The sequence below is a fragment of the Camelus ferus genome, chromosome 20 (assembly GCF_009834535.1).
Source record: "Camelus ferus isolate YT-003-E chromosome 20, BCGSAC_Cfer_1.0, whole genome shotgun sequence".
Lineage (NCBI taxonomy): Eukaryota > Metazoa > Chordata > Mammalia > Artiodactyla > Camelidae > Camelus > Camelus ferus.
Genome location: NC_045715.1, coordinates 37,750,363 through 37,776,876, shown reverse-complemented (window position 1 = coordinate 37,776,876; position 26,514 = coordinate 37,750,363). Strand labels below are relative to the sequence as shown.

Below are 26,514 nucleotides of genomic sequence, written 5' to 3'. Positions count from 1 at the left end.
TACGGGGTGTCTTTTTGATTCTGTTTTGCTCTGTAGCTGTTCAGGACAAGCTTGACCAAATGGTTTTCATCTGGGAGAACATACACACACTGGTGGAAGAAAGAGAAGCCAAACTCTTGGATGTGATGGAATTAGCAGAGAAGTTCTGGTGTGATCACATGTCCCTGGTGGTTACCACCAAAGATACCCAGGATTTCATCCGGGACCTGGAAGACCCTGGAATCGATCCCTCAGTAGTGAAGCAGCAGCAGGAAGCAGCAGAGGTATGCAGAAAAATCCCATTTAGGGGTAAAGAATCGGTTGTGGTATCGTGAATCCCTGGGTTCCTTTGGTAAATATTTTGAATCTATTAAATTTGATTCTGAAAGAGGAATGCATAGCGATGTGGGTGGAGACAGAGGACACCCACAGATTTCACTGGAAGAATGTGTATTTAGGAAGTTTCACTCCATCCCCGATGCTTCTGCCTTATGTCGGGGCATCCTTATCTCTTTTCATGGCTTCTGAAGTAATCTGAGTGGTCCCCCGTCTGCAGAGGCTTTTTCCCCGCCAGCCTCTAACCTTGGTGCCGGTCGGACCTCTAGATCTGCCCTTACTCTGCTGCTGATTTACACCCCTCCGGAGTGTGCACTGCCTCCTGCTGAAAGTCCACGCTACCTAGACAGGGTACCAGCCGGTTACATCCCAGTCGAGCCGATGCCTGTGTTTCCAAAGCCATTGTTTTCCCTATTTCTTGCATACTCAGCGGAGTTTGTCCCCATAACATTCGCATCACACGAAGGACTGTACACAGAGTAGGACTTGTGGTCGATCGACCATGCTCTGTCAGGGCCCCTTGAGTGGGACAGTCAGATCTCATTTTCTCTGCATCTCCAATCCCTGCTCGAGGGCTTGGTTCATATTTGGTAAATAAGTGCATCTCAAATGAATAAATATATTTAACAAAGAAGATGAAAGCAAAGGGAGAAGACTGCATTTCTGTCATAGTTTTTTTGTTTTGTTTTTGGTAGTTTACTTGTGCCAGGGTAAAAGTGAAAATACAGAGCTAGACTATCCTAAATCTACTAAGAAGATACAGTAATTTGCATGAAGTCTTTGAACTCATGTGATAATTACATCTGTTGTAAGAGTGAATTGCCAAACTCATTGGTTTGAGAAACAAACACAAAATGTCTTTGTGCTTTTCAGTATTTTTTAAGAAACTTACTCTGGTATTTGTTATGTGGAATTATTTCCTAAATATTGTCTCTATAGTAAACAGTTGACATTTGTTACTCAAAGGACAGTTTTTTCTTTAAAGTAGTTCTTCTCTTTTTCTTGGTGAAAAATTTAGTGCAGAAAGTTAAGGAATAGAAAGAAGAAAATAAAAATTGATTGCAGTCGCACGTCGTAGAAGTAACTACCATTAATGTCTGTGGGCATCTTTTTAGTTTCACTGTGGTTTTGCTCAAAACTAAAGCTACCATTTCTTTTTTTTTTTTAACACCTTTGTTGTGGTCTGGTTCCTGTACAGCAAACTACACATATTTCAGATGTACACTTTGATGAATTTTGATAAATGTCTACACCCATGAAGCCACCACCACAATCAAGATAGCTCACATTTCCATCACTCCCCAAGAGGTGCAATTTTCAAATTCCCAATTTACCCCTTCCCACCCCCTTTAACCCCTGGTAACCATAAGTTTGTTCTCTATGTCTGTGAGTCTGTTTCTGTTTTATAGATAAGTTCATTTGTGTCCTTTCTTTTTAGATTCCACATATGAGCGATCTCATATAGTATTTTTCTTCCTCTTTCTGGTTGACTTCACTTAGAATGACAATCTCCAGGTCCATCCATGTTGCTGCAAATGGCATTACTTTATTCTTTTTTATGGCTGAGTAGTATTCCATTTGCGTGTGTGTGCGCGCACCACATCTTCTTTATCCAGTCATCTCTTGATAGACATTTGGGGTGTTTCCCCGTCTTGGCCATTGTAAATAGTGCTGCTGTGAACAGTGGGGTGCATGTGTCTCTTTGAATTACATTTTCTCTGGATATATGCCCCGGAGTGGGATTGCTGGACCATAGGATAAGTCTATTTTTAGTTTTTTAAGGAACCTCCATACTGTCCTCCACAGTGGCTGCACCAATTTGCATTCCCACCAACAAGTGTAGGAGGGTTTCCTTTTTTAAGGCTGCCGTTTCTTATTCCAGGTCATAAGGGAGGAGATTGATGGACTGCAGGAAGAGCTGGACATGGTCATTAACCTGGGTTCTGAACTCATCGCCGCGTGTGGGGAGCCTGACAAACCCATCGTCAAGAAGAGCATAGACGAGGTACGGCTCCCGTCTATGCTTATCAGAATAGTTTGGTTTTTTTAAGCATTTTGTTCACTAAAGCATATTTAATAGAAGTGGTTGAACACTTAACACAGGACACTGAAAGAGTTCTAATATTTATATCGTAGTTAAATTCAGCGTGGGATTCTCTAAATAAAGCTTGGAAAGACCGGGTGGACAGGCTGGAGGAGGCGATGCAGGCCGCCGTTCAGTACCAGGATGGACTGCAGGTACGGGTCGCAGTGTCCACCGGGGGTGGGGCAGGGGTCGCGTTAAGTGATGCTCACAGAGTCGTGCGCTGGGATCGCCCCAGAGCTGCAGGTGTGATGCTATTGCCTCACCTGCTTCGTTCCCCCTCTTGCCTTTTAGAAGCTGTTTCTGACCCTTGTGATGAGTACAGATTTATACACACACCTCAGAACATTTTCACACACACATTCTGTGAGATTTACTTTGAGAAGCAATATTCTAATTTTTTTTTTAAAAGTGGAAGTCAATATACCCACCCGGTATTTTTCCTAAATGGCTTGACACCAGACAGTGGAGTGGAGGTGAGTCTGAGTTCTGCTCTGAAGTTGAGTGGATTAAGATGAAAGGCGTAAACACTGTCTAAAAATACCACCAAGCTGGGCTCAAGTCAGAAGTAAAGAAATTGGATTTGAAGCCAGCAGTCCCCGTGAATTCAAATAGACGTCTATTTTATGTCATGATCTGTCGTGTAAAAAAGTGTATTCTTTTTCCCCATATATATAATTCCTTTTAATAGTTGTTTTCCACATCCCTTAAGGGTTCTCGGTCAGTTCATTAACCAGTCTTGAAGTTTCTTTTTTTTTTTTATATTAAAAATTCTCCTGTCAGGCGAGGCCAACTCGGTGATATTTCTTCCCCACCTTCCTTAACGTTGTCCCATTTCCTAACCAGCTGGCAGGAGTTTAATCTTCCATCCAACCACCATATGGAAAAAGTCCTAAGTATTTCCATAACACCAAGAGAATATTATTTTTAAAGCTCAGATGAGAACATCTTTTCCTTTTTATGAGGCTACTTCGTTTCTATATTTGTAAAAATAAATATGAGCCCAGCTTCATGCCCAGCTGCAAAGTGTTTTGAACTCTGGAAATACATTAAAAAAAAAAATTCACTACAGGTAACACCTTGTTATAACCTTGCCCTCCCTCCTGCTTTTAAGCAAAGTGATTATTTATTGGTTACGTTATCAATGGCCTGTAACCAGCCAGGTTCCAGCTCCGTCTGTGGGGCCAGATGGTGATTTTCACATATGTTTGGCGAGTCACTGGGGCTGTGTCTGTCCCATGGTCGAAGATGGCACTGCCACCCGTTGCAGCCTCTGAAATCTCAGGGGCCACTAGCCCTCAGGAGGTCACAGCCGGACACTGTGGCTTGTCTCATCCCCGCTACTGGAAAACAAGGTCTCCCGCAGGTCCTGCTGGTCGGTGGGTTAGTTACATCACCTGTGGGGACAAAGGACCGTGATCATTTGAAGGGCTGCAGCTGGATGTTGAAAGCTGCAGACCCTCCAGAATCTTCCAGGTTTGATTGTAAAGTCAAATACATTTTATTTTCCGAGTTGCCACTTAAGTACTGAGGTTCATTACTGATAACTTGAAAATACCAGACATTTGCCAAGGTTTTTTTTTTTTTTCTTTCCTATATGGGCCAGCAACTTTTATTAAATTACAAAATAATTTTGTGTCTTCAACCTGGAAAAGAATATGAGTGGAGTCTTTTTTAGAATGTTTATATCACTGAAAAAGAACTAGGAAAATAGGAAATTTTGAAGTTTTGTTGCAATTCAGAATAATGGTCCTAATCTTTCTATGTGCAGGATTTTAATGCTAATCTAAATAATACATAAAAGTTTATGTGAGACAAATGGTTTCCTCAAGTGCCAAACAATAAACTTCGTGATTATTTGAATAAACACATGGATTTGAGGCTTTTTCTTTCACTGTATTGACACAATCTGCCTTTCAGACAGACATAAGAGAGTGTAGAGAATTTTATTTCATGGGGTGACTTGATTAAAGTTTTTCCCAAATGGACTGAAAAGTTCTCAATATTCTAAGATTCCATTTAAGATAGAATTTCTTCTGCAAATTTGGGTGCAAAATTGGAGGCTTCACATGTCTCATGTTTGAGATAACTTTCCATATATTGCTGCCTTTATTTGTAAAACAGGCTCGTGGCATAGCATCTTTATAGACTTGATGATTCTATTTTCTATCACACTTGAGGCGGTGCAGTCCTTTTGGATGTGCTGTGATACTGACATGAACTACTGTGTGTTTCAGGCAATATTCGACTGGGTAGATATTGCAGGTGGTAAACTGGCTTCCATGTCTCCCATCGGGACGGACCTTGAAACTGTCAAGCAGCAGATCGAAGAGCTCAAGGTAGGGGGAGGGGCCGAGAACTTCATCAGAGACTTTGCATTTTTAAGTTCTTGATTCACCGGCTGCTTTCCGCAAACTTAATTTACTCTCCACACTTGAAGTTTCACATTTTGATTATGAAACTGGTTTCACACAGTGCCCGCACGTAGTGAGCAGTGTGTAAGTGCTCATTGAATAAAGGGTGTAAAATGCTAGTAGTTTTTCTTACTAAATCAGTGCCTGTTCGTTATGGAAAAATCAGAAAATGCAAAGAAGCAAAAAGGTGGCTTTTTGAAAGCCACCCAAAATGTTGTGTACCCAGAGGCAACCACTCTTGAGATGTGATTATAGCCTTTCAGATATCCTCAGGTTGAGGGTAGGGTGAGGCATGGGTGTGTGTGTGTGTGTGTGTGTGTGTGTTTTACATACGTAGATCATACTGTGAGGATTTTTATAACTTTATTACTCAGTAGTGTATTATGTTGTTGATGCGTATACAGCGATATTTGCATTTTCTTCCTTGTGTTCAGAGTAACTCAGTTCGTCTAACAGGCTAAAAGAAGGGTCCCGTGGGTGGATGGGGTAATAGTGTTTCCCAGAGCGTTTGTTTTGTAAATGTTTGTTTGCCATCTGCTTTCCTCCGTCATTTTTCTTTCTTTTGTGGTTCCTGATGTCCAGCTGTGAAAAAGGCTGGACTTTTTCCTTTGAGTTCCTCTGTGCTGATGATCGCTTATCAAAGTGGGATCAGCTACTTCCTCCCTGATTTTAAGTCTCAGAGACATCACACCCCTTTCAAGGAACTCTGCTAGATTTCTACGTAAAATTACTCTCTGGCTTTAAAATTGTAGCATTTTCATCTCTAAGTGTACTTGTAGAATATCTCGTTCGGAAAAGATGTTTCTTTTTGAGAACTTTACTGTTATAATTATTAGACTGTGTTTTGTTGTTTTTTTTTTAACTCTGGCTGCTTATGAAGTAAATACTTGATATCCCTTATGTATGGTTACAGGTGCGGGGGAGTTACAGGTTGGGGGGAGAGATTATGTAAGGGTTTGCAAATATCTCAGTGGTTTGCATATCGCAGACTGGTTGGGGTCCTTGCCCTGAAACCAGGCGTCTCAGATGGCATCCTCCTTCATCCGGAGCAGTTACCTAACCATTCTCACCTCTGTGTCCTTAGATTGTTTGAGGGTAAAATTATTTTCTTTACAAGTTTGTTGAGAACAGCTTGAATACAGCAAGTGTTCACTATACCTTTGTTATTAGTTTTGAATTATTTTAATTTGCTTGAATAAATTAAGGGACTGCTTAGCCATTAATTATTCACTATTTAATAATTTACTATTCCAGAATAAAATGAATACTTTATGAAAGGACAGTTTCCCATTACAAGCAACCATTGGCTAACCTGTGTTCGTTGGCAAAGCCAAGATGATTAAATATATGTCAGTGAGCACCAGGAGAGAGAGTAATGTTATTCCGAGCCAGCAGTGGGTGAAGCAAGGGATAAATAGATATTAATAAACACAGCATAGCTGCAGAAAACACATAAAGTTCAGTGGATGCAAGATGTGTGTATGTTTTGAGCAGGAAATACTGAGTTTCTTTGAGATTTATTTTTTCTGAGTTTCATGTATGTCAAGATATATTTTGTTTTCTTCTTTCCTATAATTTAAAAACTCACCGGCTGTATATAATTAGACATTAGAATAAGTTAAGCCCTGAAATTTGTTATTTTTTATCGGAGTGTAGTTGATTTACAATGTTGTGTTAGTTTCTGGTGTACAGCGTAGGGAGTCAGTTATACATATATATATATACTATATATATTCTTTTTTATTATAGATTACTGTAAGCTATTGAATGTAGTTCCCTATGCTACTCAGTAGGACCTTGTTGTTTATCTATTTTATATATAGCAGTGTTATATATAGTGCTAATCCCCAAAATGTGTTAATTTTTTATTGTAGAGAACAAAAGTGAGGTATCAGAATTATAAAGAAAAACATCTTTCCATGTGAAAATGTTGCATAAAAATAAAAGATTTCTTTGATCATTTTTTATCTATAATGTTTTCATCACTAAACTCTGTTAGATTTTTATTCCCCTTCACCCCACCCCACTAAGAAGTGTGAATTAGAATCAAGACCTAGCCCCTAGAATTTTTGTTTATTTACAAGTTCCTGACATATGACAAGTTTTCCTTGTGTCTCTCTTTTCTAAAAAATAGCAATTTAAGTCAGAGGCTTACCAACAACAGATAGAGATGGAGAGGCTGAACCATCAGGCCGAGCTTCTGCTGAAGAAAGTAACTGAGGAGAGTGACAAGCACACCGTTCAGGACCCACTGATGGAGCTGAAGTTGATATGGGACAGTCTGGGCGAGAGGATCATCAACAGACAGGTAAATGCCAAGGCCTTTGTTAGGACATCATCACGCTTCAGCTTCATTGATGAATGTCAAATAACTATTAAAAAGTAAGACTGGGCGATCCTGTAGATCAACTTCCGAAGCCCCTAGATTCTCTTATTTCATTAGACCTTTTCCTGTTTTTCCTGCCATTTTTTTTTTAACCTGAAAGCATTTAAGACTTAAAATGTAGAAGGATATGATGGTTGAGGTTCCTTGGATTTGCTTACAGGCTGACGCAGCATGATGCCATTGACTTTTTGCTCTTGTTTTATAAACGTGTGTCATCCATGATCTCGAACGTGGCGATTGATTCCCTTCCTGTCGCTCTTCCCGCAGCACAAGCTGGAGGGCGCTCTGCTAGCGCTGGGGCAGTTCCAGCACGCTCTGGACGAGCTGCTGGCCTGGCTGACGCACACCGAGGGCTTGCTCAGTGAACAGAAGCCCGTCGGGGGAGACCCCAAGGCCATCGAGATTGAGCTCGCCAAGCATCACGTACGTAGCTGTTACTGCAAACTCCCTGCATTTACAGCATCACCGGATGTGTTTGGTCCATCTCCCTTTTGTGTGCGTTTATGATTTTAACACTAGTTCACATTGGACATTGGCAACTGAAGGTTGAGCTACCTAAAACACGCCTCCTTAAAAGGGTTATAATCAGTGTTTATCTCTTTGGTCAAGGCAAGAATGGCAAATTTCTGGCTCAGTTTCTATGAGGATTGCATGCCCAACCCTGGAGGTTTAAATCCCTGGTTCTACCTGTCCTTGGATTGAGGTGGCGTAGTTTTAAAAGCTGTGGCGTGACCAGGTCACAGTTCCACTGCAGGATGTGTGTTTCCTCGGGTCACCCTCCCCTCCATCACTGCCTGCTTTTTGGCTTCTCTTACGTATTTCTGTCTGTCTGTACATCTCTTATTGTGTTGGAGTTTATCCTGTTTCCTCCTTTCTCTTACTTTTCATTGGCTTTTTGTATCTTAGTCCTTTCCTTTCTGAATTAGTTTTGAAAAATACTAGGTTTAGAAGAATTTTCACATGTCCTGTGCTTGACTTAAGGCTTATAAGTTGAAAATTTTTATCTAGAGATCCACGCAAAACAGTTATATATTGTTGCCATCTTCGGGGCATTTGGTTGACAATTCTTGGTGGAAAACTCCCCCTCTGTGAAGTCATCAGGCTTGAGGAATAAAGGTTATGCCCAGTAGAGTTTATCCTGACGTTCAACAATCTTTCATAGAATTTTCAACATTCACATTGTAGGGGCATCTTATTTAAAGTTCAGTCCCTAGTCCTAATCTTAAATAAATTTTCCTCGATTCTCAAATAGAAAAATTTGATTATTTTACTGTTTCTATGCTATGTTTCATAGCGTTTTAAAACAAAGGGTTTTTTGCACTTTAAGAGCATGACCTACAGTTTTTGACTATTCTTTAGTTCTCTTTCTTTCGTACTTTTCCGACAGTAATTGGTCCCTAATTTAAATTCTTCTTCCTTTTTTTTAACCTCATTCTGTCTAGTCCTTGCCCAACCTTGTCTGATTAACTATTGGGGCTTGTTTCGGATCACTAACATTTATCTTTCTTGAATGTCTGTATCACACCTTTGCTCAGAGCAGTAATGACCAGTCAGACTCACTCTGCACGTGAACAGAACCTTTATTCTCACACTGTTGAGTTTATGGCATTTACATTTTCATCAACTTAGCTGTCCTTAGTTGTCCTTAAAGTCACGTACGTCGGGGACAGGAGCTGTGCAGGATACGGTAGAGGTGGGAAATGAGCAGGTGGTCCAGTTATTTTGGTGGGGTTGAGTTAGGGGCCTTTAGTTTCTGTGTGTCTGTCTTTGAGCAGTTAGGAATGCCCCCTTCCCTCCTTCCATTTCCAAAGTCAATGTTAAAGGCCCCAGAGCTGCCGGCACAGCTGCGGAGGAAGGGATGGGCTTTCTCATCCCTGTCCTGCCTTCTTCTCTGGCTCCCAGGCCGGGGCTTGTGCAGCGGGGCTCCAACCATTTAGAGGCATGAATGTTGCAGAATGACCCTTTGATGTTTTGACCACGAGGATTTTAACTCTTACGTTTTGAAAGCGGTTCCTACCGTTAACATATCAAAGCGCGTGCTTTTTAGAAGGATGGCTCCTTACTCAGTTGATGTTAGAGCCTTTGAAAAACACTGCCTCACCAGGTGCTGAGGAACGTGAGTGAGTGTAGCCGAGAACCAGCGATCGCAGCTGGTCCGTGCTCCTGGCTGAAGTCCTCCTGGTCTGGGTGTCTCTGGCGTGGGATGTCGTCCTTCACAGGGCGGCAGGCGATGCTTCTCTTCTTTCCTGTTGTCAGCCCGAGTCTGGGAGTGCAGAGCAGGGTCAGCATTGACTTTTACTCATGTCAGAGGAGAGTTTCTTCTGGTGTCCAAAAGCATAACACAGTCTTCTTGAAAGGAAGTGATTACTAAGCTCTATTTGTTCTTTGAAGTGTCGTTCTTCTTGGTACAGGAAACTGGTTTCAGCCTTGTGGTTGCTCTCTGCACTTTCCATTCCAGCCCCATGCTGCTGCATTTAAGTGTTATTCATCTCTTCTTTTTTATTGAAGTATAATCAGTTACAGTGTGTCAGTCTCTGGTGCACAGCATCATGTCTCAGTCATGCATATACATACATATATTCATTTTCCTATTCTTTTTCATTAAAGGTTATTATAAGATATTGAATATAGTTTCCTGTGTTATGCAGAAGAAATTCGATTTTTTTTAAATCTATGTTTATATATAGTGGTTAACATTTGCAAATCTCAAACTCCCAAACTTATCCCTTCCCACTCCCTTTCTCCTGGTAACCAAAAGATTGCTGGCTATGTCTGCAAGTCTGTTTCTGTTTCATAGATGAGTTCATTAGTTTCCTCTTTTTTTCTCTTTTTAGATTCCACATATGACTGATATCATATGGTATTTTTCTTTCTCTTTCTGGCTTACTTCACTTAGACTGACGATCTGCAGGTCCATCCATGTTGCTGCAAATGGCATTACTTTATTCTTTTTAATGGCTGAGTAGTATTCCGTTGTATAAATATATCACAACCTCTTTATCCAGTCATCTGTCAGTGGACACTTAGGTTGCTTCCATGTCTTGGCTATTGTAAATAGTGCTGCTGTGAACATTGGGGTGCATGTATCTTTTTGAATTAGAGTTCCCTCTGGATGTATGCCCAGGAATGGGATTGCTGGATCATTATTCATCTCTTCTTCTATTTCCACTGGGTAATAGAATAGGAAGGCGTCGTTTACTGGGATCTGTCATAGGTGTTTCATGTGCGTACTTTCTAGTAAGACAACAGCTAAGTCCTGGGACGCTGGACCTGGACGTCCCCGCTGTGTGGTGAAACGCCTTTCCCTCTAGTGTTAGGGCCGCCTGGGATCTCTGCTGACTTAGCAGTTGATTCTGACACCCTTAAATCCAGAGATGATAAAAGAACACTGTGATAATCCGTTTCCTTTTTAGAGTTGCTGATTGCAAAGCACGGCAATGTATCCATTTTACATTTGAATATATAGACATAAGTATCTTTTAAATTGTTTGCTCATGACGTGAAAATTCAGTGAGCCTGAACCCAGTGAATACTTTTAGAACCTTTTAACTATAATCTCTAGATCCTTAATGTCATCCATTGTAAAGCTTTCCTGATGGGAAGAACTGGCAATGTTCTCAACATAATCATTTCAGGGGATGTGGGTAGACTGAAGGTATATCCAATAAAGCTGTAAAGTTAAGGAAAAGAAGCCCCTCATTTAAAAAGTTTATTAGTATTAAGATTCTATGTATAGGATATTTCTGTTTCAGAATGTTTCATAACCAGGAAACAAGACAATTGTGTTAGAAGGGATGTTAACGTGTTACCAACCGACATTGGTAAACATTTTGTAAACATTGGTAAACGTTGATAAAACATTGTGTTATCTTAATATCTTCAGGTGCTCCAAAATGACGTATTGGCCCATCAGTCCACAGTGGAAGCCGTTAATAAAGCAGGAAATGACTTAATTGAATCAAGTGCAGGGGAAGAAGCGAGCAATCTTCAGAACAAGCTGGAGGTTCTAAATCAGCGCTGGCAAAATGTTTTGGAAAAGACAGAACAGAGGAAGCAGCAGCTGGATGGTGCCTTGCGCCAGGTGAAAAAAAGCCATCAAGTCGGAAACTGCCTTAGCCTTCAAGGCCAGGACGGCATAGCATCCCTGTTCAGGCTGACAGACCCCTGGTTAATTGTGTACGCCCCGGGTGGGGAGTGAAAATGAGTCGGGTAGAGAACAGAGCTGATGACAATGAGCCCGCCCGTTCTTAGCCTAAGAGCCTTATCGCTGGCTCTCCTGAGGCTGAAAGGCAGGCGTCCAGCAGCCCTGCCGTCGCTGAGAATGCGCCGAGGGGCTTAGCAGGCGGGGATTGTGCTGGCCGCCTTTTCTGCTTGAAAATGATAGTGTTTGGGGCCCACACTTGAAGCTCCCTCTCTCTCTCACTCCAGGCCAAAGGGTTCCACGGCGAGATCGAGGACTTGCAGCAGTGGCTGACGGACACGGAGAGGCATCTCTTAGCCTCCAAGCCTCTGGGAGGTTTACCGGAAACAGCCAGGGAGCAGCTTAATGCCCACATGGTGAGTACAGTATTTCCTCCAGCTCTAGCCTCAGATTAAGTAACTGACCGTTTGGTGTTGGCCCTGGTGAGAAATAAATCGTGGGAGAAGGTTGAAAGGATACACAGTTTTACGGCAGACATCTCTGTGTGTCAGTGCCAGACACGCTGTTGATTGATGACGTTCTTAAAGTCAGAACCTATCCTTTATTTTTATTTTTTTGTTTTTATTTATTTATTTTAAAAAATTAATTGAAGTATAGTCAGTTACAATGTGTCAATTCCTGGTGTTCAGCATCATGTCCCAGTCATGCATATACATACATATATTCATTTTCATGTTCTTTTTCATTAAAGGTTATGACAAGATATTGAATATCGTTCCCTGTGCTACACAGAAGAAATTTGGATTTTAGAACCTATTCTTTATTTTAAAGCTTAGTGCGTCAGCAAATGAAAAGGGGTTTTAGAAGTTTAGGCAGGTTTCAGAAGCAAACCTTCCCCCATAAAAACATTGTATGGATAGTAATAGAGCATTGGGGTGAATCCTAAACTGTTACAACCTGAGTGAGAAGAAAAACCCCTCAAGGAGTCAGAAGTGACTTCAGAGGTTATTGCCGTGAGCGGATAGTCCCTAGTTTCCGGGAAGGCTGGAAAACGTGTTCTTGTTGTGTTAAAGTTACGTGTCTGCCCCTTTCCGTGGTGGTGGGGCTGTGTCTTCAGTCTCACGCCCAGCAGGTTTGGACAGGAGGCGGCTTCTGCCTACCTGTCCGATCTGGAGTGTTCTGCCTGCAGGCTGTTCCCACCTGTGTTGTGTGTCCTGTCGGCTCTTAAGGATAAGGAAGAAAAGCAGCGAAACTTGAGACTGGCTTTCTTTCGTAGCAGTAGGGACTGACAGGTGACATTCAGACTACCTGTGATCCATTTCCTGTTCATGTCCCGTTCTCAGTCAGCTCGCAGAGTTCTAAGAGAAGACAGTCGTGTTTCAGATTTTGCAAAATATTCTAATTTTTATACTGGTGAATTTGCATCAGATGACTCTTTTGTTGGGGGGGTAATTAGCTTTATTGATTTATTTATTTTTAATGGAGGTACCAGGGACTGAACCCAGGACCTTCTTCATGCTAGGCATGCATTCTACCACTGAGCTACATCCTCCCCCCACATCAGATGACTTTTTTTTAATAGTCAAATGCTCTGGATTAGCATTGTAGGAAATAAAAGTACTGAGGGATTTGGTGCAAGAAATGGGCCATTGCCCATGAGCGTCTGTACCCTTTAGTAATGTCTGGTGTTACTGTAAGATCTTACCAAGAAAACTGCATTTGAGGGGAGGGTATAGCTCAGTGGTAGAGCACGTGCTTAGCATGCACAAGGGCCTGGGTTCGATCCCCAGGACCTCTGTTACAAATAAAAAAACAATTTTTTTAAAAAATCTAATTTCTCCCGTCCCAACACTGCCCCCCCCCCAAAAAAACCCAAATAAATAAAACTACACTTATCTGGGAATAATTTTGCATTTGGTGATTTGGAGAGGAAGTGTCACCTTGTAGGTGTTGTGAAGAAATACAACAGAGCTAACGTCTTACTTACGTCACAGTTGCCGTGAGCACTTAAAATAAATCCTGTTAATCCAGGGTAGAATTTTCTAGAATCCTTTAGTCATTGTTTTAGAAAATTATTGTGTAGGTGGTTTTCTCATTGTCATTGTTTTTTTGGTGCCGCGAGGGACCCATCTGTTTCACTGGAAAAGTAATTGACTAAACTTGGGAGCACGTGTCTTTCTTTTCCATCGAAGCTGGCTGTCTTCCAGGTGCCTCCTTAGTCTCCTGGAAGCACTTCTTAGCTGTCAGTGTCAACGAGGTACAGGTTTAATGAGTAGTTCTTGAACAAACATGCTTGGGGTGATTCTCTAATAATAACAAATACTTCTTTAAAGTTTAATTCAGAAGAGTATAAGTAAAAAGTTGGAACGCAAAGAGCTTATCTTTAGAACATTTTATTTTAGAAAAATAGTACGTATGAGCGTATTTGGTTTGGGTGGGACATTTAAAATGAATTTGATGATGTCATTTGCCCGATTTTAGAAATTCCGTGATTTAAAGAACTCTAAAGAATAGTGATATTTGCAATACCATTTTAGTAATGTGTTTTTGATTTGGTTGTGTTAGGAATGAAGGAAAGTGGAAAACATGGAATATTACACTTTCCTAAGATTTAGCTATATTTAGAGGCTTGGCTTTGATTTGATTAAAAGCTTTTTGGCAAAGAATATTATAAATATGTTTAGAAAGGGTGTTTTTTTTTTTAAGGCTTAAGAAATTACAAAGTTTTGAGGTAACGGAAATGAATTAGTAGTGATGGTTCAAATCTTTATGAATATACTGAAAAAACAGTGAATGCTACACTGTAAAATGGTGAATTTTATGGGTTACATCTCAATATTAAAAATATAAAATTGAAAATGTTCATTTATAATTTTTCAGTGGGAGCTGCGATTTGACTCATAATCAATGGAATAGAACTATTCTCAGTTTTTTTACATGACTATAACTGGTTTCATTTATCTTAAATTCTGAATTTGTTTAAGCAGGTTTTTTCTTTTTTTGTGTATTCTCTATAAAAGATACTCACTGCATTCTAGTTGAAAGCTTTAAAAATATTGAAAATGAGACTAATATTCATAGTACCACCAATTTGGCTTCTGTGAGTCCACAGTGTGAGTCATCAATCAACTTAAATGTCTCACTATACTGGGTCTTTATCATCTATCTACTGCATGTCTTCTGAGCTCAGAATTAAATTATACCAAAAAAAAATTACAGTCATCATATTGCATTCCAAGGAGCAACTTAAGAGAACCCATCTTAACAGAGGTGGCAATGGAGGCTCAGGGAAGTTAAGTTACTTGCCCAAGGTCACAGAGCTGATACCTTTCTTGATAACATTTAAAAATACTGCCTTATAACTCTCAGCACTCTCACTCCTGACAGCGCCATCTCTGAGGTTTCTCAGTAGGCAGGGTGCAGCCGCGGGTTTAGGTGTTCCTTCCGTGCAGTGGAAAGCTTGGGTGTGTCAGGATTATTCTGTGTGCTGGACAGAGATGAGTGTATGATGAGGGCTTGGGGCTGATGACCTGGAAAAAGAACTCGGAGACTGTGCTGTCTTAAAAATGGTCTAACTTTGGGGGGATATCTCTGTTTAGGAAATCTGTGCTGCCTTTCACGTGAAGGAAGAAACATATAAGAACCTGATGCAGAAAGGCCAGCAGATGCTTGCAAGATGCCCCAAATCTGCCGAGACAAATATCGACCAGGACATCAATAACCTGAAAGAAAAATGGGAATCGGTGGAAACCAAACTCAACGAAAGGAAAGTACGTGCCTGGATGAATAGTGTAGAGGGAACGTGTTCGTTGTTTCATTGCGTGAGCTCTGCCTTTTCTCTGAGTAGACTTGTCCGTGGAACGCTGAATGATCCGTGTTTATATTGTTTTTGTGTGCGTTTGGACGTCTCATGGGGTCAGCTGAAAAAGAGTATTCTCTCTTACCCCAGGAGAGCAGAGTTGAAGGCATCCATTGAAACATAGATGAAGGTGTAGCATAGATCAAGTGTTACCAGGTGTGTTTTAAAATCCGTGAACCACTCGAATACTTGGTGGTTAAATAATTCTAATCAAGCTTACTAGGCAAAAGGCAGATGGTCTGTAACGGCGAGGGAGAAAGGGAAACTGAGAGAGTGAAATGATTGTATATTTAATAAGCACTTACATTTATAAAAATCCGTGAGAGGGGATTAAAAATATTACTGTTTAATGCTGTAAGAAAAACGAGAGGCTAGAAATACCAGATTGTAGGCCCTCACTGACACTGAGCTTACGGTGTATAGTGTTTATAATGTTTTGACCCACAGAATGAATCATACACAATCCAAGTTTTCTTTTTATAGATTCTGTTTAGCAATTCTGTTCTGTGGTTTAATTGTTCCCAAACCACGACTTGAGTGCATATCAGTTTTTTTTTTTTTGCTGCAGTGAGATGCTTCTCACTCCACTTCTAGGGACTTGATTTGCCAGTATTTGCACAACTGTTTGGGAGATGGACTGTGCACGAATAAAGCAGGGACAGGAAGAAAACCTGCCAGAGAGCGCTTAAAATGGAAAAAAGAAAAGAAAAACAAAACTTAAAATACCATGAAATACTAAATAGTCTGTCTTTGCAGATTAAACTGGAAGAGGCCCTGACGTTGGCCATGGAGTTCCACAATTCTCTCCAGGACTTTATCAACTGGCTCACCCAGGCGGAGCAGACCCTCAATGTGGCTTCTCGGCCAAGTCTTATCTTGGACACAGTCTTGTTTCAAATCGACGAACACAAGGTAGGCTCCGTCTCAGGTGGGTCGCCCTCCCGTCTCACACCCTTTAAGGCAAAAGCCTGAACGTGGTGGTTTGAACACTTTTCTTTCGTCCTTTGAAGCAGTTTCAGCTTCTGATACCAGAAGCGTTTTCAAGATAGATGCGTTTTTCGTTTGTTTCTGATCGCAACCCTTCCCCACCCTCCTTTTTTTTTCTCTTTGGAGAAGGTCTTTGCCAATGAAGTAAACTCTCACCGTGAGCAGATAATAGAGCTGGACAAAACTGGAACCCACCTGAAATACTTCAGTCAGAAACAAGATGTCGTCCTCATTAAGAACCTACTCATCAGCGTCCAGAGTCGATGGGAGAAAGTGGTCCAGCGCTTAGTGGAGAGAGGAAGGTCTCTGGACGAGGCACGGAAGAGGGCCAAGCAGGTAAACCTTCCTAAACGTTCTCTGAACTTGGAAGCAAGTCACTTCTAGCTTTTGAAATGCATGTCACGGTACTAAAGGACTTTGACCACAGGCTGTACTTCGCGTCACAGTATCACGGCACGGGGCCAAGGTGTTTATTTCCTGAAAGGGCTGTGGCCTTAGTTTGGATGGTGACATCACCTTCTGACCTGGCAGTGACGTCAGGCCCTGGGGACCCGTCTTGCAAAGACTGGTCGTAGCTCGATCTCACAGATGCACGGTTATCATTCAGGCCCAGAAAGAGGCTCAGTTCCTAAACCAGACTCTCTCACGTTCACATCCCGCCACCCCCGACAGCTTTCTGAAGGTACCTGCTGTGTCTGAGTGGGCTGGTTCTCTTTCCCTCTTCGAATGTGCACACTCGAGGGCAAACCTTCATGTCTTCTCTCGGATTTGGATACAGCTCCATCCCACCTTTAAATTAATTGTTTGAATCTCTGGGGGCTTCTTTTTTTTCCCTTAACCTGGGGAATCGCATAAGGAGCTTTTCTTCCTTCCTCTATCTGGTCTGCTCTAAACACGGAGAAGTAAAATTTCACATCTCTGTACTCCAGGGAGGAGGGGTGTGCACCCACCTTGCTTGGCATATAGCTTTGATTTTATTTCATTAGGAGCTTTGTGTAATAATACCGAGGCTGAATTTTGTAATTACTCTTCCTGCCCTGATCAGCTGCATTTGTGTGTCACTGGTGTTGGACTCCATTGTCTGGGGAGCGAGGCTCCCGTGGGCCATGCAGAGGGTGGCTTGGGAGTCCAGCGTTTCAGTGTTGGAAGCTAACAGCGTGAGATGTTTAAGGGCTTGAGAAATGACCACTCGCACTGTGATGGGGTTACATGTCCCATGTCCCTCTTTGAGGGGGAGGTATGGTGTGTTCAGTGTTGTCAGAGAGTCTCTGGAGTAGAATCGGTCTCTGATGGTTTTTTAAGTGTCCCAGGACGACCTGTCACCATGACTAGCTGTTTCTTTTCTTCCTTTGTTTATGCTGATATCTCAGTGTTTGGCTCGGATGTTGGCCGTAGTTCTCTGACTCGGGCAGTTTATGTGCCTGCTCTGGCCTCCCTGCTGTCACATGTGAGCGGACCGGAGTTGTAGGAGGGATGCGTGGGGGACGCCAGTCTGTAGGGACGTGGTCTCCCGTGGACCTTTCCAGCCCTGTGCTCCTGTGCTCCCACTGTGCTGACTGTTAAATGCCTTTCTTCTTATTTCATTAGTAATGTTCTTTGATACAAAACAGACTTCAGTTGAATGACTCAAGTTGGCGTTGTGTATCTGTTCACTTCCATTCCCTTTAAGAAGTAATTTAGAACCAATTTGGTGTCCCAGAATAGTCCCTACTATTTATGATTAATAGAGAAGCGACCACGGCTGAAATCAAATCTGTATGGCACCGGAATATTTCAGGGTCATCGATGCAAAAGAAAATTCTGTTTTGTGAGAACTCAAGTATTGTGGGTTCTCTTAACATATAAAACTGATGGTGTTAAAGGCACAGACGTTAATTTGAAAATTTTGATGGCAGCAGGGAAGAGGTTGAATGAGCTTTGCATTAAACAGGGACGTGATGGCCTCTTTCTGTTAAAATGAATTTACGACTTTATCCTTACCTCTTCTTTTTTCATAACTCTTTTTTAACATAGGCATTGAACACCTTTGAGGTAAACGCACATCTGTCAGGAGACGATAGTGGGGTAAAAAAAATTCTCGGAGTGTTTCTATTATTTATTAAGCAAAAGAAAGGGCAGGTCATTCTGCCTGATGCTCCCTAAATGTCTTCTACATTCATTTCTATTTTTGAATGAGTTACCAACAAAATGACCATGGTGGGCATGACCACAGGGGCCACGCGTGAACATGACATGTTGTGATCTGCTGATGAAAATACTCCTTCTTTTTCTTGGGGGAAAATTTTGAATTCATCATCTTTAAGAATTCTATTAATACTAGTTTCTGTTTTAAAAAAGTACTAGATTTCAAACGCCATTTCAGGGGGTACCTGCACATCTTCTGGACAAAGATGGGAATTTCTCTTACAGTTCCACGAAGCATGGAGTAAGCTGATGGAGTGGCTGGAGGAGTCGGAAAAGTCTTTGGATTCTGAACTGGAAATTGCCAACGACCCAGACAAAATCAAAACCCAACTCGCACAGCATAAGGTGGGTCTGCAATTAAGAAAAGGACGTTGTGTCGTTGTGGGTCTCAAGGTCACTTCTAATTAACATTCTAACCTGATTGTGTGTTCATTCATCACTAGAGAAGAAAGGCTGTCCAGCGTGGACCTATACGACACTTAAAACCAGTTACCCTGCCCTGTGGTCAAGTGGCAGCGGCATCTTTACTCTCTGGTGATCATTCCATTCTGATTCCTGGGTTAATGGTTAAAAGGAAACGTACAAAATTAAAACCGGAAGTCTTCTGCGATCTAAGATGCACAAAGGATTTGTAGAGGCCAGACGGTGGCATTTCAGTTCTCTACCGCTGTCTTGTCTTGTAATTTCTTTCACAGACGAAATGCCACGCAAAAGAGAATTCTGCACTAAAAGTTGTATATATTTTGCTATTGAGATTCCTTTCATCGGTTCTGTGGGGGAAGTTGGTTTGCCCCTTCCTAAATTAGTGGCATCATGTATGTGTATGAAATTCCATCCCTGCCCTCAAAGACGCTGCCTTCCCCGTGTAGACAAGAAGATAGAGAAACATTGTTTTCTGTATTTTCTACCTTATATAATTCCTACCACATGCCTTTCAAAGAGCATCCCCCCCATTCTCCCAACTCTTCTGAATTTGGGTCTTTCTGTCTTTCTTTCTGTTTGTAAAGTGCTCAGTAGCCCTTGGGGTGAGGATATGGGGTTCCTGTAGACCGTTTTACGATTTTTGGCACCTGCAGAGAAATCACTGCTTGAAACTGATGATGTTTAAAAGGCAGGGGGAAAATTGGGTGATGTGAGTTTATCATTGTCAGAAAATTCTAGCTGTCAATCTTCACACAGGTTGGTTGCTTCCACTGGTGGGCAGGACTAACCTTGGGGGTCGTAATCCTAGATGGAAGGGGGGACACGGGGAGGGCCTTTCTCGGGTGGGTGAGGGCTGACGAGTGGCCTGTCTGCTGGCTCCTCGGCCCGGGAGCTGCCGCATCCAGTACCAAGAGTAGAGGGCTGAGATCAGCACCGCCCCCTTCTCAAAATAGAGCACCTTATTTGAACTTGAACTTAGATGATGTGTCATGTGGTCTTAGGGAAGCTTATTGCCTATTTCAGTTAGAGAATCCTGGAAATAAAAACGTGTGAAGAACTCTATTTGATGAAATCTTTTTTTCCTAGTGTGACCTGTTGCCAGTCACCATTTCTCTGAGATAAAGATAAAAGGTCCATTAAGCCAGGTTTTTAAAAGAGGTCTTTTCTGTTCATCCTTTGGGTGCTTTTTTTGTCTTGAAAAAGTTTTCATCCATCCTGTATTCAGCTATAACATTTACTCTGAATAAAATCTCGGTCAAAACTGTGATTCTAAAGCTAGTGTTCTGTTTAGAGTAATGTGAAAAAATAATCATTACAGAAAACAAACTACAGAAATAATGAGATATTGTAATGGTGTTTATTGCCCCCAAATTCCCAGATATAATTGCCTCCTACTACAAGAAAAATAAATTGTGTAGTATTATTAAGATGCATTATTAAATGTGTAGCTTTTTTTAAGGAAATAAAATGTAGTAGGTAATTGTAACCTCAAGGTTATTTTGGAAAATTACACATTTGCATAGCATTTTTACTGCCTGGGGTGATTCTGACATGATACCAGGATTGAAAGTCACTGTATGAGTGTTTCCTTGTCATTTTATGAGTTTTTAAGCTGCCCATTAAGTTGACCTCTTTTCGTCTCATCGCTGAGGTTATATATTTAATGGCAGTTGTCTTATTTTTTCTATTAAATCCTTACAAAGACCCACAAAACATAAGATGGTTATAAGGGTCCTACAGCAAAGCTAATACCCCTGCTTTGTAAAAGCATATAACTGAGTTATACAGAAAGGTTGTAATTCACCCCTCCCACACGTGCACATACACACACACACACATGAAAGGTGCCCTAACCCTGGAGAAACTGCGGAGTATAGATACCATATTAGCCAGGCGGCCGTCGGACGGTGGCAAGTCGTCTGGAGACCTTGGGAGACCCGGGTAGGACATGGTGGGTGTGGGGAGGAGGGGCGTGGCCTTCCCAAGGGGGGCGTGGAATGAGCGGGTCCGAACACAGGAGCCCAGAGTTGTGGCTTTTCTTTGCCTCCCATCCTGGCTCACAGATAAAGTACATGTAGCGTCTTTGTGAAAATCCAAATTGTGTGGCAACAAATCTGTTTGATAATAAAAACCAAGTGTAGTAAATTTATACACTATTGGGTCATCCTGTGGCCGCACTGGACCCGTACTGACTCAGAGTATTAATTAGCTACAGCTTCCTCTCCAAACTCTTGGGTTTTTCAATGATTTTTCAATGATTTTCCATTTTATCTAACTGTTTATACTGTTTGCGGTTTATATCTGCAAGAGTTTCAGCATACGTTTTGCTTTGAAATTCTTTTTTTTTTTTTAATAATAGGAGGTGTTCTTACAGACACTGGGCTTCGGGAAAAAGTTAATCCTTCCAATGGAAGGTGCAGGGGCTCCTCTCTCCCCGGGTGTGTTTCTGGGGAGAGGACTCACGGCACCACCCGACTTGATTACTGCCGATGTCCCCCGTCTTTGGACTCCGTTTCTGTGTCCAGGGACGCCTCCTTCGCTGACCCTGAGCTCTCTGTGTGTCGGTCCCGAGTAGCAATGCACGCTGTCCTCTTGTTGAATGTGCAGGAGTTCCAGAAAGCCCTGGGAGCCAAGCACTCCGTCTATGACACCACCAACAGGACTGGGCGTTCTCTGAAGGAGAAGACCTCCCTAGCCGACGACAACCTGAAGCTGGACGACATGCTGAGCGAGCTCAGGGACAAGTGGGACACGGTCTGCGGGAAGTCGGTGGAAAGGTGAGGCGCTCATCCCTGCCGGCGGGCTGCTCGCTCGCCCACGTTGCTAGACCCCGTCAAGCACCACGGTCACCGTGCTTTGCCGGGAGGCGTGGGGACCTTGAAGACTCTCTCCTTTCTTTGCTGGAGGACTTCCACTCATCCTCGATGCCCCATGCTGCACACGGTGGCCACACCGAGAAGTCTTTGCTGTTCATTATTATTTTTTATCAGCGTGTAGTTGATTTACAGTGTTAGTTTCAGGTGTGCAGCAGAGTGATTCAGTGATACATACACATACACGTATATATATATATATATATATTCTTTTCAGATCTTTTTCATTGTAGGTTATTACAAGAAATTGAATACAGGTCCCCGTGCTCTACAGTAGGTCCTTGTTGTTTGTCTATTTTATATACAGTAGTGTGTGTCTGTTAATCCATTTTTAAGTGCTTGGCTCACTCGAAGAGGACATCCTCCTCCCAGCCTCCGACATCCCTGACCCGAGTCCAGCGCCTGCCTTTGGACTGGTACCAGGGTCCTGGTCTGCTGTCGCCCTCCTCAGTCCCGCTTGCACATCACCACCAGGCCCGTCGTCTTAAAATATACCTGGAATCTTGTTGTCCACCCCACCCCACCCCCACCCCTGCTCTGTACCCTTTAGGGACCTACTCTTGGGTGTGGACTGGGATACGCCAGGGTCCCACCAGTCTGACCCCTCCCACCTCTCCCCAGTCTCCCTTGTCCTCAGTACACTGCAACTATGAAGAGCCGAAGCTTTAAAAAAATTTTTTTTAAGCAACTAAGAACGTAAAATAGTAGTAGAAAAGTTCAACTGTCTTAATTGTTTTCAAACTTGTCCTTGACCCTTAGTCTGATTACTTTGATCAGTATCAAGATTAAGCAGAATATGAGACTCTGTTTTGGGAGCTTTATAAGCAGTTGTTTGTTTTTTTTTAATAGTGTTCGTTTTTTAAAATCTTTAAAATCTTCTCCAGTACTTTTTTACCATGTCCCGTAAGTGATTTCATGAGAATTTGTATGACAGTCTTGGAAAGACCAAAAATCACAGTGATGAGGAACAAGTCCGTGAGTGGCAGGCGTTAGAGGTGGGAGCAGACTGTGACCATCAGAGCCAGCCTGAGGGGCGTCAGAGGCAACAGACTGTTCTGTATCCCGATCTTGATGATGTCACACGAATACATACATGTGTGAAAATCTGTGGGACTATATATACACCCTTATAATAATTTAAAACATAAATTATAGATTTTTCAATTGAACAGGCAAATTTTTATGAAGAAACCGAAAGGCCTGTGATTTCCAGAGGTGATGATGAGGGAATTGTCCTGGAGCAGATGCTGTGTATTTAAGGAAGAGAAAAGGGAACTTGAGGAAAGTTTTGTTGTTTTCCGAGGAAAGCAGAGAAACAGCAGTGAAAATACTGCTTTTCTGCTTGAGGTCTGCTCAGCCTTCGTAGACGAATTTCAAGTGTTCTGATGTACAGGGTGGCATTTTTATTGCTCACGTTGATTTTTTTTTCCTCTTTTTTTTCCCCCTAGACAAAACAAACTGGAGGAGGCCCTCTTATTTTCTGGACAATTCACAGACGCCCTGCAGGCCCTCATTGACTGGCTGTACAGGGTTGAACCCCAGCTGGCCGAGGACCAGCCTGTCCACGGGGACATCGACTTAGTCATGAACCTCATCGACAATCACAAGGTATTGTTATCCGGACATTTAATTTTATCTCGTTTGATTGTTCTGAACTGGGTAGGGGGGGCTGTAACCACTTAATTTAGCCTTATAAAATGGGGAGACTATAAGCCATACTATGTAACAGTCTTTAATATGGAAATATGTGTACGTTTGAGCAGAACCTGGGAGCCAGCTTTAAAAGTGAGGAAGGAATGTTAACCACTTTATATAAAAAAAAGATAAAAAACAAATTTCTTCTGTATAGCACAGGGAACTGTAAATATCTGTTCAGTATCTTGTAATAACCTTTAATGAAAAAGAATACGAAGATGAATATATGTATGTATATGCATGACTGGGGACACTGTGCTGTACACCAGAAATTGACACGTTGTAACTGATTATACTTCAATTAAAAAACATGTTCGCTCTGTTATTAAAATTTCAACATATAAAAAATTTAAAAATAAAAGTGAGGTAGGGAGATTACTTTGGTATCACTGAAATGCTTTGGTTTTAAATTTCCCTGGCTAACACCTTTCCCGAGCTGGGAAAGTGATTTCATTGTCTGTTTTACTACCTTTTCTTACTCGTTTAGATAATTTTTACTATCTTTTATTCATTTAAATAATTTTTACTATCGCTTGTTATTAATTTAAATAATTATTAATATAATTTAAAATCATTCATCCCATGACCTGGAACCAGGTCATCGCTTAAACATCAGATTTGTGACATGATCCGTGGGGGCCATGATCAGCTGCTTCATTTTTTCCAAAACCAGTGTTAACCTTGCCCCTTGAACTGTAGCCGTGTATGAGATAGCAGTTTGTGCCGTTATTGGATTATTAATTACCTCGAGAAAACTGGTTTCCCTGCCATCTACTGATACGTGTGTTCTACTCGTGTGCAAATCAAAGGCGACACTGAGACATCCCACTGATGCTGCGTGTAGGGTCCTAAATTATGATCAAACACTGTATTTCAACTTAAAGAACCTTGAAAACAACGTGAGGCCTGGTACTAACTGGAAAGGTGGTTTCAGAGTTGGCTTTATGTGCAGACACTTGATAGCACTGAATTCATGAATTCATGTATGGCTTCCCTATAATCTTTGAGTTCACAGAATCTGTTTTACAATGTCTCTTTGTACTTCCTTGGGTATGTTATTTTGATCTTACCTGTTCTTTTTAAAATAGTTGGTCTTTTTGTACATTTATCTCCCCTTTTCTGGGTCCATTATCTCATGTCCATAGGAGAAGAGAGTTTGTGACGTCGGAACGTTAACAGAAAATAAAAGTAATAAATGAAGAACATTGATCAGGCCTAGAAAAATTTTAAAAACTTTCAGTTATGTGGCTTTGCCTATATTGGAACACATGTTTTATGCATGATTAATACAGACTTTCTCCCCCCCTGGCATTCATTCAATAAGTAATGAAAATGTAATGTTACTTTTTACATAAATGCTGTTTTTATAAGCTCAGTGTCTAAATATTTACTCCCCTAGGCACTTGTGCCAGGTTTTTCTTTTTTTTGTCTTGAGAGGTCAACAGAAATGGATTAATCATTCGGCATTAGTAATACAATTGGAAAGCCCAGTAAAAAGTTAGAGTATGCAGAGCACACTGGCAGGTCCGCTCAGAACTGTGGGCTAGTCCTGTCTCAGATGGAGCAGTTAGACACTGTACTTTCTGTCCGTGTGTGTGTGTGTATCTGTCTGCAGGCACACCTAACACTATCAGAATGAAATCAGCAAAGAATTCATCACACCGTTCTTGGATTATTATATTTTTATACTTCATTATTTTTGACGGGCTCACTTTTGTGAATGATCCGAGTATCACAATAGAAACCCCCAGATATAACCAGAACTACGAAACGTGCCTGGTCATATTCATTTGTGATGATTTCTTAGAAAAATACGTTAATTTTATCTTATCTATAAAGTTGGGTTATGTGAAAGATCTGGTTGCCTAGATAGACTCTTGGGTCGGAAATGGCCAGAAGAAGCTATTTTTAAACTCCTGGCACACCAAAGCTCATCAAAATTGAGTGGGAGAGAAGAATAAAAAGCTTTTCCTTCCGAGGTGACAGACAAGGATTCAAGCTTCTAACATTTGACATCGTGGGTTAGTGCTCAGGGTGCTGTGAAAGACAAGATGAAGGCATGTTACAGAAGAAAAAGTTGCTCTTTCCCTGGTGCCGGGGTCTCCAAGGGCTGTGTAGTTATTGGTCAGTCTCTTAGGTGTGTTTACAGCTAGAAAGCAGCACGGTGGCCCGCACACCCAGGGCAGGCACACTAGTGACTCAGGAAGAATTGAGACACCATAATAAAGAATCATAGAAAGAATGATGCACCTTTGTGTGGAACTGAAATACAGAAGGGCGACCATGCAGCCATTAGGGAAAACAGTATGGCGATTACTTAAAACACTAAAGATAGACTTACCATATGATCCAGCAATCCCACTCCTGGGCTTATATCCAGAGGGAAGTCTAATTTGAAAAGATACATGCACCCCACTGTTCATAGCAGCACTATTTACAATAGTCAAGACGTGGAAGAAAACTAAGTGTCCATTAGCAGATGACTGGATAAAGAACTTGTGGTATATTTATACAAAGGAATACTACTCAGCCATAAAAAAGAATAAAACGATACCATTTGCTGCAATATGGGTGGACCTGGAGATGATCATTCTAAGTGAAGTAAGTCAAACAGAGAAAGAAAAATACCATATGAAATCACTTATATGTGGCATCTAAAAAAATGACACAAACTTATCTGCAAACCAGAAATAGACTCACAGACATAGAAAACAAACTTATGATTACCAGGGGGGAAGGGAAGGGAGGAATAAATTGGGAGTTCAGGGTTTGCAGATGCACACTACTATATACAAAATAGATAAACAGCAAGGTCCTACTGTACAGCACAGGGAGCTATATTCAATATCTTGTAATAGCCTATAATGAAAAAGAATATGAAAAGGAATATAAATATGTTTGTGTGTGTATAACTGAATCACTCTGCTGTACCCCTGAAAATAACACAACACTAAATCAATTATACTGAAGTTTTTAAAATGTTTAAAAATTAAACCAACAGACACAACAAACAAAAGAAAGGTGACCACCATTATTTAAATCCAGCGTGTCGTTCTGAAACATAGTTCATTCGGGAGACTGCTACAAGATCGAGCAAATTGATGCGAGACTGGTCTTGATGGTGCTCTTAACAGGAGTAAGCGTGTTTTGTCTC

General features: G+C 41.5%; 1 protein-coding gene across 1 annotated transcript in view; it reads left to right on the top strand.

Annotated features, from left to right (window-relative positions):
• DST (dystonin) overlaps positions 1-26,514 on the top strand; it is a 436,433-nt gene that overhangs the window by 386,704 nt on the left and 23,215 nt on the right. The window contains 14 exon segments of the mRNA XM_032463323.1: positions 37-263; positions 2,198-2,320; positions 2,452-2,553; positions 4,636-4,737; positions 6,947-7,120; positions 7,466-7,621; positions 11,082-11,279; positions 11,627-11,755; positions 14,939-15,109; positions 15,955-16,110; positions 16,315-16,521; positions 18,595-18,714; positions 21,400-21,569; positions 23,114-23,273. Coding sequence (XP_032319214.1) covers positions 37-263; positions 2,198-2,320; positions 2,452-2,553; positions 4,636-4,737; positions 6,947-7,120; positions 7,466-7,621; positions 11,082-11,279; positions 11,627-11,755; positions 14,939-15,109; positions 15,955-16,110; positions 16,315-16,521; positions 18,595-18,714; positions 21,400-21,569; positions 23,114-23,273 — 2,195 coding nt within the window.